A 12029-nucleotide genomic window follows, 5' to 3' on the forward strand; every position below is an offset into this window, starting at 1 on the left:
GCCCCGGCCTGTGATTTTCTCTTCTTGTGGCCTCCTCGTCTTGTTTTGGTATCAGGGTAATGGCCTCGTAAACTGAGTGTGGGCGTGTTCCCTCTGCTTCTATTTTTGGAGGTGTTGGAGGAAGACTGCTATTCATTCTTTGACTGTTTGGTAGAGTTCATCAATGAAGCCATGTGGTTCTGGACTTGTGTTTGTTGGGAGGTTTTTGATGAACTGATTCGGTCTCCTTACTAGTAGTTGGTCTGTTCAGTTTTTTTAAATTTTCACGATTCTGTCTTGGTAGGTTGTATGTTTCTAGGAATTTATTGACCTCTTCTAGATCGTCAAATTATTGGCATATAATTGTTCATAATAGTCTCTTTACGATCCTTTGTATTTCTGTGGTATCTGTTGTTTTATTTTTTTTATTTTTTTATTTTTTATTTTTTTAAAGATTTTTATTTATTTGACAGAGAGAAAGCAAGAGGGAACACGAGCAGGGGGAGTGGGAGTGGGAGAAGCGGGCTTCCCGCCGAGCAGGGAGCCCGATGCGGGGCTCGATCCCAGGACCCTGAGATCATGACCTGAGCCGAAGGCAGACGCTTAACGACTGAGCCACCCAGGTGCCCCTGTGGTATCTGTTGTAACATCAATTTTTTTTAAGTAAGCTCTAAGCCCAATGTGGGGCTTGAACTCATGACCCTGAGATCAAGAGTCCCATGCTTTACTGATTGAGCCAGCCAGGTGCACCTCCCCTCCCCTTTTTAGTTGTAACATCATTTTCATTTCTGATTGAGTACTCTCTTGGGGAGTCTAGCTAAAGGTTTGTCAATTTTGTCTTTTTAGTCTCTCTTTCTGATCTTTGTTATTTCCTTCCTTCTCCTAACTTTGGGCTTTATTTGCTCTCTTCCTAGTTTCTTGAGGTTGCTTGTAAGTCAGGTTGTTTTAGTTTTTTCCTATCACCTTCCCCCTTAGAACGGCTTTTGCTACACCCCATATGTTTGATATTATTTCCATTTTCATTTGTTCAAGGTATTTTTTTTTCAAGATTTTATTTGAGAGAGAGAGAGCAGGAGAGAGAGAGAGAGCATGAGAGGGGGGAGGGTAAGAGGAAGAAGCAGACTCCCCGCTGAGCTGGGAGCCCGACGCGGACTTGATCCTGGGACTCCAGGATCATGACCTGAGCTGAAGGCAGTCACTTAACCAGCTGAGCCACCCCGGCGCCCTGTTCAAGGTATTTTCTGATTTCTCCTTTGACCAATTGGTGGTTCAGTTGCATGTTGTTTACTCTCCACATAACGCTTTTCCAGTTTTCTTTTTGTAACTGATTTCTAGTTTCATATTATTCTGGTTAGAAAAGATGCTTGATAGGATTTCAGTCTTCTTATGTTAAGACTTGTTTTGTGGCCTAACATCTATGTTCCATGGAGAATGTTCCATGTGCGTTTGAGAATGTGTATTCTGTTGCTTTTGGATGGAATGTTCTATCAAGTCCTTCTAGTCTAATGTGTCCTTTAAGGCTGATGGTTCCTTATTGGTTTTCTGTTTGGATGATCTGTTGATGTGAATGGCATACTTAAATCCTTTATTATTCTATTGCTGTCCTTTCCCCCCTTTAGGTCTATTAATATTTGCTGTGTATAAAGGTGTTCCTATGTTGGTACAAAAGTATTTAAAATTGCTATATCCTCTTTTTTGGAGGATAAAGGTTTCACTTAAGACTTGTGATGCCAGCATAAATGGGAGCCTTCAAGAATTGGTTTTTAGGGCGCCTGGGTGGCTCAGTCGTTAAGCGTCTGCCTTCGGCTCAGGTCATGATCCCAGTGTCCTGGGATCGAGTCCCGCATCGGGCTCCCTGCTCAGCGGGAAGCCTGCTTCACTCTCTCCCTCTCCCCTTGCTTGTGTTCCCTCTCTCGCTGTGTCTCTGTCAAATTAATAAATAAAATCTTTAAAAAAAAAATTGGTTTTTAATTGTTGATTGTATTATTGGAACATATTCAACTTTTTTTTCTGACTCTACAGCTAACTACCTTCGAAGATTCCTTTTTTTTTTTTTTAGAGAGAGAGTGCACAAGTTGGGTGGGGGTGGGGGGAGGACAGAGAGAGAGAATCCCAAGCAGGCTCCATGCCCAGTGCAGAGCCCAATGAAAGGCTCAGTCTCACGACCCTGAGATCATGACCTGAACCGAAATCAAGAGTCGAATGCTTAACTGACTAAGCCACCCAGGCACCCCTAAATTTCATTTTTTTTTTAGAAGTAGGCTCTATGCCCAACATGGGGCTTGCAGCCACAACCCTGCGATGAAGAGTCGCATGCTCTACTGTCTGAGCCAGCCAGGCAGCCCAGGAGATTTTCTTAGTAATCTCATTTTTTTTTTTCTTTTCCTGCCACATGGCTAGAGTCTCCAGTACAAGTAGGATCCTTAACTTGTTGATTTTAAAGGAAATGCTCTGAGTATTTTAACGTTAAGTATAACGTTTGCATAAGATTTTTGGAAGGTGACTTTTACCAGACTAATAAAGTTTTTGATTTCTAAGAGTTTTGAACAAAGGCCTTTCTGACGACTGAGGTGATTATATGGTGTTCTTCCTTTGTTAATATGGTGCATCCAGGAGCAGTTAGGCCATGTTGTGAAAATTTATAAACCCTGAAATCTCAGTAGGTTAGTTTGCACAAGTTCATTTTCTATTCATGTATAATCTAGTGTAGGACACTGGGGGTGGTCCCTGTCTGGTCTCCCTCCACTTGGAACTCTGCCATCTAAGTGTGTCATGGTGGGGAAAGAGTGAGCATGAAGGTGGCACACTTGCTGAGTTCCCAGGCCCAAGTGACATGTGTCTGGCTCCTCATGGACCTCCCTGCAGGGGGCTGGGAAGCAGAGTTTCCCCTGTGCCCAGGAAGGAGAGGTGCTCTGGATGTGGGCACCCAAATAAGCTGTTGAGCATAAGAAATCTAGAACGTTCACCAGCTTACTGACATTCCATCCTTGCATTTGTAAGCCCAGCGTGGCCAGGGAGTACTGATTTTTATATGCTGCTGGTTTGGGGTTGCTAAGATTATTTTAGAAGTTTTGCGCAAGTATTTGCCTGTAATTTGTCTTGGACTGTTGTCTGGGTTTGATGTCAAGACTATTCTACTCAAGACGAGTTGCGAGGTGTTTCCCCTTTTGTTCTCAGGGGCGTGCGTGTAAGACTGAAGCTACTTGTTCAGGACAACTTGCTGGTAAGCCTGTCTGGACTTGACGTAAACCAAGTACCTCTTCTCTGTAGCACTTACCATGGCTGTGATAGTTCACGGGGCTGGGGTGGGGGGATTTTTGGTTAAGAGGAGTGAATGAAGTAAAGTGGTCTGCAGACTGCTTGGGACCCAGGATCTGTGTGTATGTGCATATAAATAATCTTGCCAGACCCTGTTCTAGGTATTAAGTCCCTGAGCCTTCACAGACCTGTGAGGTAGAAGCTGTTATTACCCCCACCCGCAGCTGGAAACACTGAGAAACAGAGCGGGGGCCACTTACCTATCAGCTGCAGAACCAGGACCAGAGCCCTTATTAGAAGTTCCTCCAGTGCGTCCCCAGCAAATGCAGGACTAGAATGACCCAAACCCTGCCTGACCAGGTTCCTAAACCATGTACCCCTAGTGAATGAAACAAATTGATGAGTGAGTGATGGTTTAAATGAATGTGCAGGCTCCGCCTCTCACCCTGCTGGAGGGAACCGGGTGGGGCCGTCACACCCTCAGAAGACTGGCCCTGCAGCACCCATGGCTGGACATGGATTTGAGGTCATCTGAGCCTCCTGAGTTGCTGGGTTAAGCATGCAGGTTCCTAGTCCCCTCTGGGGGTGGCAGGCTCAGCCCAGACATCCGCACTTGGCCTGTGACCTCCTAGTCACCTGCAGGGAGGTTAGGGCCAGACCAGGCTGGTTCTTGGTATTGGTGGGGAGTAGAGGACTCAGCAGCTGACTGCTTCTCTCTTGGACACTGGGAGATGGGCAGGACACTGAAGGGGGATGACACACAGGCTGGGATTAAGTCCACGGCTCATCATGAGTGGAGGAGAGGTAGCCCACGTCAGACAGAGAAAAGACCGGAACCTATGGGGCTATTTCCAAGCTTGTGCGTGTTGCCTTGGGGGTGGGAGGGGGATGGAATCTTACAGAAGGTGTGCTTTCAAAGACCCTGCTTTAGGGGCTTTGAAAAGTAGCTCCAGGTACCTCTCTGCCCCCTGAATTCCACCCTAGAAATTTCAGTTTTACCAGCACGCTGGGGGAGGGGGAGGGCAGCAAAAGACTTCTGCATTAATCCACTTACAGAGCACAAGAGTGAGGAGGGAAAATTCCAGGCGGGCTGGTGGACTCTGTCCCACCCTCCCCAAATGGCCCCAACAGTGGCACACGGCTGTGGGAACTGGGACGTGTGCAGGGGCAGCTCGGATTGTCACTTGGACGCAGCTTTCATTGTGTTTATTTTCCTTTCATATAAAATACAGGTTTGAAATGTCTGCAGGAAGATGCCACTATCAGCCAGGTTAGTGGGGATATATATATATTACAACGTAACAGGGGTGAGGCATGAGGGAGAGGGAGGCGCTTCTGAAGAGTTGGGTTCCTTCTGACCTGGCGTGTGCCCACCCTTCCCTGGCTCCAGCCCCACCTGCAGGGACACCCGGTCCTGGTCCCCAAGACCAGTCACAGCCCGGCTGCGGGGCTGGCACAGGGTGGGGCAACTCCCAGAGCCGGGAGGATGTCTTAAGGATGTCAGCCAATAAGTTAAACACCCATGTCCCCTGCGGTTCTCACGCAGGGGCTACCCTGACCCACGGGCTCTCCATCCCCCCAACACTGCTCCCTCCACCTGGCAGGGCTCCCAGAGGAGAGGGGTGGGCAAGTAAAGCCCCCCCCCATCTGCTGACGGGTGCGTGAGGCGGAGACTTCGTGTTAGTACTGGGGCCATGGTGGCCCCCCGCACGCAGCAGCATCCAGCAGAGTTGGGCCAGGCGGAGGGCAAGACGGGAAGGGAGACAAGACCGCAGTGAGGGGACTCAAAGTGGGTACCAAGCCCACCCCACACTGCTGAAGAACAAAGACCACACGCTTTAAATAAGAAAGTGACACGTTTGGCCTGCAGCGGCCAGCCCGCTACACGAGGGGACTCCACTGGCAGTTCACGGATGTCCTCCCCTCTATGTCCAGGACCCCAAAACAAGAGCGGAGAAAGCTGCTCAAAACTCAGGAAGGACTCAAAGTGACATGGTTGTTTAAGAAGTTCGATCCTGGCATTTGCTTGACCAAGTCCCAAGCCCAGGAGAAGCAAGCACTCAGTCACGCAAACCAGCACCCAAGGGGTGTGGGGGCAGCGGCCTGGCCCGTGTGCAGGACCTCCCTGCACACCTGCCTCCGACAGCCCACCTCACCAGCGAGCGCTGTGTCCAACAAGGAAGGTGGAGAGAGCAAGTGCGCTGCAGGGTAGGAGCCGGGGCCGCTCAGCCTCAGCGGGCGCCCCCATCCGTCAGGGACCTCCCGTCCTTCCCCGGGCAGAGCTTACTGCGCACTGGTGGAAAGGGCGGAGAAGCACCCCCCTGGCGCCACCAGGATGGAGCAGGGTAGGAGGGGAGCCCACGGGGGCGGGGGGACAGGAGATGGAGTTTAAGGCACACAGCAAACGACAGAAGAGGGGTCTGCCGGCCTTCCCCAGGACAGAAAGGCCCCTCCACTCTCCAACTTCACTCACCCCGGAACTCCTGGCCCCGGCTCAGGTACACCTACGTCCTCCCTTGCTCCATCTTCTTCCCAGCTCCCCAAAGCGCCAGGTGGTCAGGGAGATGAAGGGATGGGAAGAGGACGGTTCTGGGGCCAGTACTGTGACGGGAGCGCCAGCCCCAGGCCTACTGAAAGGCCACCTGGTGAACCTCTCTGGGTCACCTCAAAAGCTTACACCATCTTGCATTTAAAAAGCAGGGCAGGGAAAGTAAAAGGAGCCTCCCCGGTCTTCTCTGCTTTCTGCCCACCCGACTGGAAGTCCCCTTGCTTCCAGGTCCCCAGGGTACAGCCCCCCACCTTTCAGGGTCCTCCACCCTTGTCATTTCAGCAGGTTCAGGACCCTAGAATGTAGGGAGGGATGAAGAGTGTCCCACTGTGCCTTGGTCTGCCCATCTCCCTGTGCTGCTCCCAAGTGGGAGGGGGGAGGAGAGAGGAATACAAAGTGAAAGCAGAAACCAAAACCAAAACCAAACCACGGGTTCACAAATCAGGAACGAGACCTGCCTGCTGGCTCCACGGTGGGCCTGGCGTCCGCTCCCACGGAGGAGGGCAGCAGGAAGCTACTGGGGCTCCTGCCCCGCACGGCGGAGGGCTGGCTGGGCCCGGGACACGTGCCGCCTGCCTGAGGACAGGTCCAAAGTCCCTCCCGGTCTCGGAGCCGCCCTCGGAGCCTCTCTCGAGCGTTCTCCTCGCTCACGGCACCTACTTCTAGGTCTTCTCCTCCCGGTCTGTTTTTCTCCTTGTTATGTTCCTAGGTTTGATTTTCAGAGAAAGTTCCCACAGGGCCTCCTCCGCCAGGTGGTCGCTGAAGTCATTGAAGAAGTTTATGATGTCATCATTTCTTCGGATATCGTAGTGCCTGTGGGGGGCCTCCAGTCAGGGCCGGTGTGGGGCCAGCAGCCCGACGGCCTCCTGGAGGGGCCATGCGCACGGTCCCGGCACCGGAGCTCCCCATAGGCAGAGGGCTGGCAGCAGAAGCCTGGTCGCCCTTCTCCATGCTGTCCCAAGGAGCCCCCACTTCTTGGCCCACGCCCTGCACCCTCCCTGGATGTGCTGTGTGGAGAACAAGCTGGCCACCATCTCTGGATGCAGACCCCGTTCCACAGACCCTAGTGTTCCTTCGTCCCCTCCCCGCTCCGGTACTCACGCTTGCTGGAAGCACCGCATGCTGTCCAGAATGTTGAACTGCTGCCACCGTTTGGAAAAATTCACCTTCCCGTCAATATAGTCTGGGTTCCCCAGGTGAACAAAGGTGAGGTCCTGCAGGATAAGCCCCCTGGGAGGATGGAGAAGCCCAGTTACTGCTTCGGAGGGCACGTCTGGCCTGTGTTGGTCTCTTCCTGCGTGAACTCCTGACCTAGAAACTGTGGGTCCCTGGGAAAGCCAGCTCAGGTACGGCAGGGGAGCCTTGTAAAATACATGAATAGGAAAAAATAACCCAAAACCAGGGGGGAGGGAGGCATGGACAGCCTCTTTGTTAACAGGTGCTTCTCATTACAGAGAACGTGAAGCCATAAGGTGAGCGAGGGGGCCCAGCCGGCCACCCCCAGGGGAAAGCAGGGTAGCATTCTGGGAGGGCAGCCCCCACCCCGGGCCACTGTGGAGTCTTCTGCCCCCCTCATGGAGGTTCCCAGTATCTACCAGCTTAGCAAGGGCTCTGACAACAAAGAAACCTGTCTAGCTTTGACTTTTTCCACTATTTCCTTCAGCTAATGTGACTAGGACTGCTTTCCCCAAACCCCCCATTTCCTCGATGCCATGGCTCACACTTGGGGAAACGCTCTCAGGGCTCCTGGGTGACTGACTGCAAGGTGCAGCCAAGTCTGAGGACCCTTGGTGGGGGGAAGCCTGGCAGATGCGGGAAGGAAACGGCAGCGGGACTGGGAGATGGGACAGCAGGACCGTTTACATTGGACCCTTCCTTTCTGTTTTAAAAGTAAAACCTGCTCCTTGTTACATAGTTTAAAGTTAAAATAGAAGTCTAATCGTCTGAGCTGGAAACCTTTAAGGGAGGGTTTCTGTATCTACACCTATGTCTCCCCCAGAGCAGCCGGGGGGCAAACCTGCAGGGAGCTCTACTCACAGGTAGGGGATGCAGGGGGGCTCCACCTCGGAGAGGGCGGCCCGGTAGGCGCGGAAGGAGGACGAGCTGTCGATCAGTGTACAGTACTCGGCCAGGCCCTGGGCGGGAGGGATAGTGTGTGAGGGCTGAGACCATGCTGGGGCCCCAGTGCCAGCCTCCTCCCTGACCCACCCGCCGCTGCCCAGCCCTGGGCCCTGCCTCGGCTACAGGGAGACCGGGCCTGCTGCGGAGAACTGGCTCCCAGGCCCGCATATGCCTGCTGCAGAACCACGGCTCGGAGGGCCTGGAGCCAGGCCTCTTGCTGGGTGCCACCCCACACTGTAGCCCAAGGAAGCTTCTCACGCACACCAGGAATGGTGCCATCCCTGGCTCCCAGCCTGCCTTTGATCCTCGCTGCGCTCCAGGCAGAGCTGACTAGGCTTAGCAGGTGACCTCACTGAGCTGCTGCTGCCCCCTCCCACCCGCTGCTTGCCTCTTCACCTTTTAGCTGCCTCGGACCAGGAGTGTCACCTCCTCAGGACCTCCTAGGTGTTTCTGTGGCAGCCAGTGTGAATGTCCCATGCTTCTCCATACAACAGACTTACAACTTTCTCTTTATGTCACCCCTTAAGAGAACACCTGGGTGGCCCAGCTAACACCCAGCCCCTATGGGCTTTGCCTCTCTTCTCAAGGAACCTCCCCACACAAGGATAAAGGTCTAGTTCCTTGCCAGGCCTCCCCAAAGCCCTCCTGGTCCAGAGCAGGTCCCCTCCCCAGTGACACAGCCACACTGGCCCCCGCCCTGCTGCTTGAGCGTGCCAGTTTCTAGACGCTTCTGTCCCCTCTGACCGGAATTCCCTTTCTTCCCAGCAAACTCTTCCTATTTGGGTCTTGGTGTGATTGACCATCCCTCAGGGGACCTCCCCGACCCTCGAACAGGCCAGACGACCCCATCCTTTCCCCTTTGGCAATTACCCTAAAGAAATCAATAGGTCTGTCCTGTTCACAGTACGTTCCTAAGGACTAATGCTGCTGGCAGCCCAGAACAGCACCTCCAGAAGCATGGGTGCAAGGAAGGAAGGAAGAAAGCAGTGAAGCAGGGACCCAGGTATGATCCTGCAGCCCAGGCAGCAGGACCCTGTGAGGGGACAAGCCCAGCACAAACCACGCAGCCCCTTCAGGCCCAAAGACTGGAGATTAGCCACAGCAAACGGGGGTGGGGTTGGGGGGTGGTTGGCAGCTGAGCAGACACCTGAGCACCTTCCCCAACAGCTGGCTCTCCAGGGGCTCGGCAGGCCTCCCACCTCCTCCCTCCCCACCACTCACCTCCGAGGTCTGCTTCTGCCACTCCAGCCTGCGGATGGGAGCCGAGTCCAGGGCTGAGAGAATGGCCAGGTAGGAGTTAAAGTTGTTCAGCTTCCGTAAGTGCTGCAGAGAGAGGGGAGGCGGCCGTGAGGCAGGCCCAGGGCTGCTGGGCAGGGTCCGAAGGAGGAGACTCTGGGGAGGACAGCCACGGTTACCTTCATGATCTTGATGAACTTCAACAGCAGCCGCTCCCTGTCCTGGGCTTTTTCTTGTAACATGATTATTGACCGGACCCTGCAGGAACCCATGGGAAAAAGAGATGGCTGAACTGACTGGTCTCCTTCTAGACCCCTAGGTGGTCCTAGTGGAGAGAGAGGGATGTGGACACCTGCACCACATGCCCAGGGCTTTTGAGGTGTCAAGCATAGCTCCCCCCATTTCTGCTCTCGAGGAGCTCACAGCATTCCAGGGATGGGCTGAGAGGTCACAAAGCCTGATGGGGACCTCGGGCCGTGCGTGCAGATGGAGGCTTTATAACATCCAAGCAGAGATTCCCTGACAAGTGCTGACCTGAGCACCCCTGGGGCTGGAAATGCTCCTCACGTGGCCTCAGGATTAGTTCAGGAGACGAGTGAGCATGTGGGTTAGGAGGGCACATTGAGAATCTGAGCAGCAACCCCAAGGCCAGCCTTGCACGCGGACCTCACCGTGCCCTGGAGACCCTCTGGCTTCACACGGCCACGGCCACGGCCAGTCCCCTCAGACGGGGTGCTGCCTCTGCTTGTCCTTTGGCCCCAGTGAAGGGTGCCTGCCCTGAGCACACCCTGAGGACCATGGCTCAGAGGGGCCCCCCTGCACCTCCTCCTTGGAACCCCGAGGCGTGTGCCCAGCAGGGGGCTGGGTCGGAGGCTGGGCTCAGGGCCGTGTGCAGTTTCCGTCTGCCCTACAAGCCCCTGCTTCCTGTGGCGGCTTGCTACCGCTGAGCTCACGCTGCTGAGGAGCGCGGCACTTCCTGTGGTGGCAGAAAAGCCGGCAACGTGGGACATGACCCAGGTTCCCTCCAACAAGCAGTCCTCGGAGCGTCTGACACATCTTGGATGTTCCGTCAGTGGCAGCAGTGGGCTTCGTGGCTACCACGCTCTGACCATCCTCTGTTTGACGCAGAGAGGCTGGGGGCGCCTTGAAGTCACATCTCGAAAAGCTGACCATTCTTTACATATTATAGGGTAAGTGTAGCTTCGGGCTTCGTTTTGCTTGAAGAATTCAGGCCTAGTTCAAGTATTAACGGGAAGGCACTCCTCTGCTGTTCTCTTTCAGGCAGCATCCGTGTGAGGCTCAGCCCTGAGGCCGCCTGGCAGCGGGAAGCTGGGCCGTGACCAGCTCAGGATGGCGCAGTGACCACCCCTGCCAGCACCTATGGCAGACATTACTAATCGATCCCGGCTCTCCTCCCCGTCCCAGGCTCCTCCTCAGCCAGCGTGCTCTCTGCTGCCTGCAGTTCCCAAGTAATGCCCAGGGTCTCGGAAGGAGCTAGGAGGAAAAGGGCACCTCCTCCTTGTGTGAAGGAGAGCACAGGGACCCAGCCAGACGTGCTGTGATAGAAAACCGGGGCTTCGCACAGCCGCCCCTTCTTACCAGTAGGACATATTGTTGAAGTGCTCCGTGAACTGGGTCAAGTTGGGGCTTTTCTCCTCATTCTGCTCTTTTGCCCAAAGCAAAACCTCAGGAATCTGAAAGAGAAGTAGACCGGATGGAGCTGGAGCCCTCTGGCTTCCCGACGATGGGCAGGTTCTCCTGCTTAGGGACCAGCAGCAGCTGCTCACCCCGGGGCAAGGGACAGCCTTCTTCCCAGCGCTGCTCAACACCATACCTCTATTTTATAAAAGAGCTCAGCATCCAGCAGGGTCAGCTGCTCGGCTATTTCATGGCTGTGAAAGTCATGCAAAGTCCCCGGCCTAGAAGACAGAGGCATGAGATGAGCGGTGGGGACAGGGACAGTGGGAGCTGGCTGGGCGCCGTCCTGCGGCCTCAGAGCCGGGCAGCCAGAGCGAGCAGCCGCCCCAAGCCCGGCCTCACGGCAGGACGACGGCAGCTTCAGAGCTGACCAGTGGCAGGTCAGGACCAGACTGCATTCCTACTGGGGACCGTGGTGCCTCTGCCGGGTGGGTCCCACTGCCTGAGGACTCAGCCTGACCCCATGGCCGGGGCCCAGCGGGAACAGAGATGGCTCCCCAGGGATGAAGACTGAAACTCGCTGACAAGGAAGTAATGCTTCAACATCTATGACTAGGACACAGGTAAAAAGACTAGAGCCTGTACAGGTTAGGAATGTTCAGGATGGCCCGGGGGGTGGGGGTGGGGGTGGTCAAGAATTCACAGCTACCATGTTAGTGCTGGGAAGACAAGAGCTGACCACAGCCCGGAATGCATTCACCTGTCCCTTGTCTTAGTAAGTGCCCCCTGCCCTGCTTCCTCACTTCCTGGTTAAAAAGGGGCGTTTTTTAAAATCACCCATCATGACCCCCTGGAGGAGAGGCCCAGCCCCTGGCGAACCCACTGGGCTGTCCACAAGACCACCCCAACCCATCGCAGGGCCTGGGCAGAACCAGGAAGAGAGGCTCTAAGGCTGGGGAGGTGGCTACCGGGCACCACTCCCGTGGAGGAGGGCCGGAGAAGCCACGGGCAGACAGCTGGTGGCTCACCTGGCGGCTACCCCCCGGGCTGCCAGGGGCTGGTCGGAGTTGGCACACCTGAGCAGCTTCTTCTGGTCCACCTTGTCCAGGATGTTCTTCCGGAGCACGCGGGCCAGGCTGAGCTCCCCGTTGCACACCAAGCGGAAGACCAGCTCCATCAGCAGCTTCAAGATCTCTTCTGTCAACTCCACGAGGCTAGAGGACCAACGGCCACACAGTGAGGGGCCGGG

General features: G+C 54.7%; 1 protein-coding gene across 7 annotated transcripts in view; it reads right to left on the minus strand.

Annotated features, from left to right (window-relative positions):
- Positions 1 to 4428: 4428 nt before the first annotated feature.
- Positions 4429 to 12029, minus strand: part of RAPGEF1 (Rap guanine nucleotide exchange factor 1) — a 135724-nt gene continuing 128123 nt past the window's right edge. For all 7 annotated transcript variants that reach the window (XM_081803812.1, XM_081803811.1, XM_081803810.1 and 4 more), the window contains 8 exons: positions 11809 to 11994; positions 10977 to 11061; positions 10742 to 10836; positions 9322 to 9400; positions 9128 to 9229; positions 7823 to 7920; positions 6887 to 7015; positions 4429 to 6598 (listed from right to left, as the gene is read on the minus strand). In XM_081803812.1, the coding sequence (XP_081659938.1) occupies positions 6448 to 6598; positions 6887 to 7015; positions 7823 to 7920; positions 9128 to 9229; positions 9322 to 9400; positions 10742 to 10836; positions 10977 to 11061; positions 11809 to 11994 (925 nt within the window). In that variant the 3' untranslated portion in view covers positions 4429 to 6447. The remainder of the gene's footprint in view (positions 6599 to 6886; positions 7016 to 7822; positions 7921 to 9127; positions 9230 to 9321; positions 9401 to 10741; positions 10837 to 10976; positions 11062 to 11808; positions 11995 to 12029) is intronic.

This window comes from Leptonychotes weddellii, chromosome 14 (genome assembly GCF_054177405.1).
Source record: "Leptonychotes weddellii isolate Sample4059 chromosome 14, ASM5417740v2, whole genome shotgun sequence".
NCBI lineage: Eukaryota > Metazoa > Chordata > Mammalia > Carnivora > Phocidae > Leptonychotes > Leptonychotes weddellii.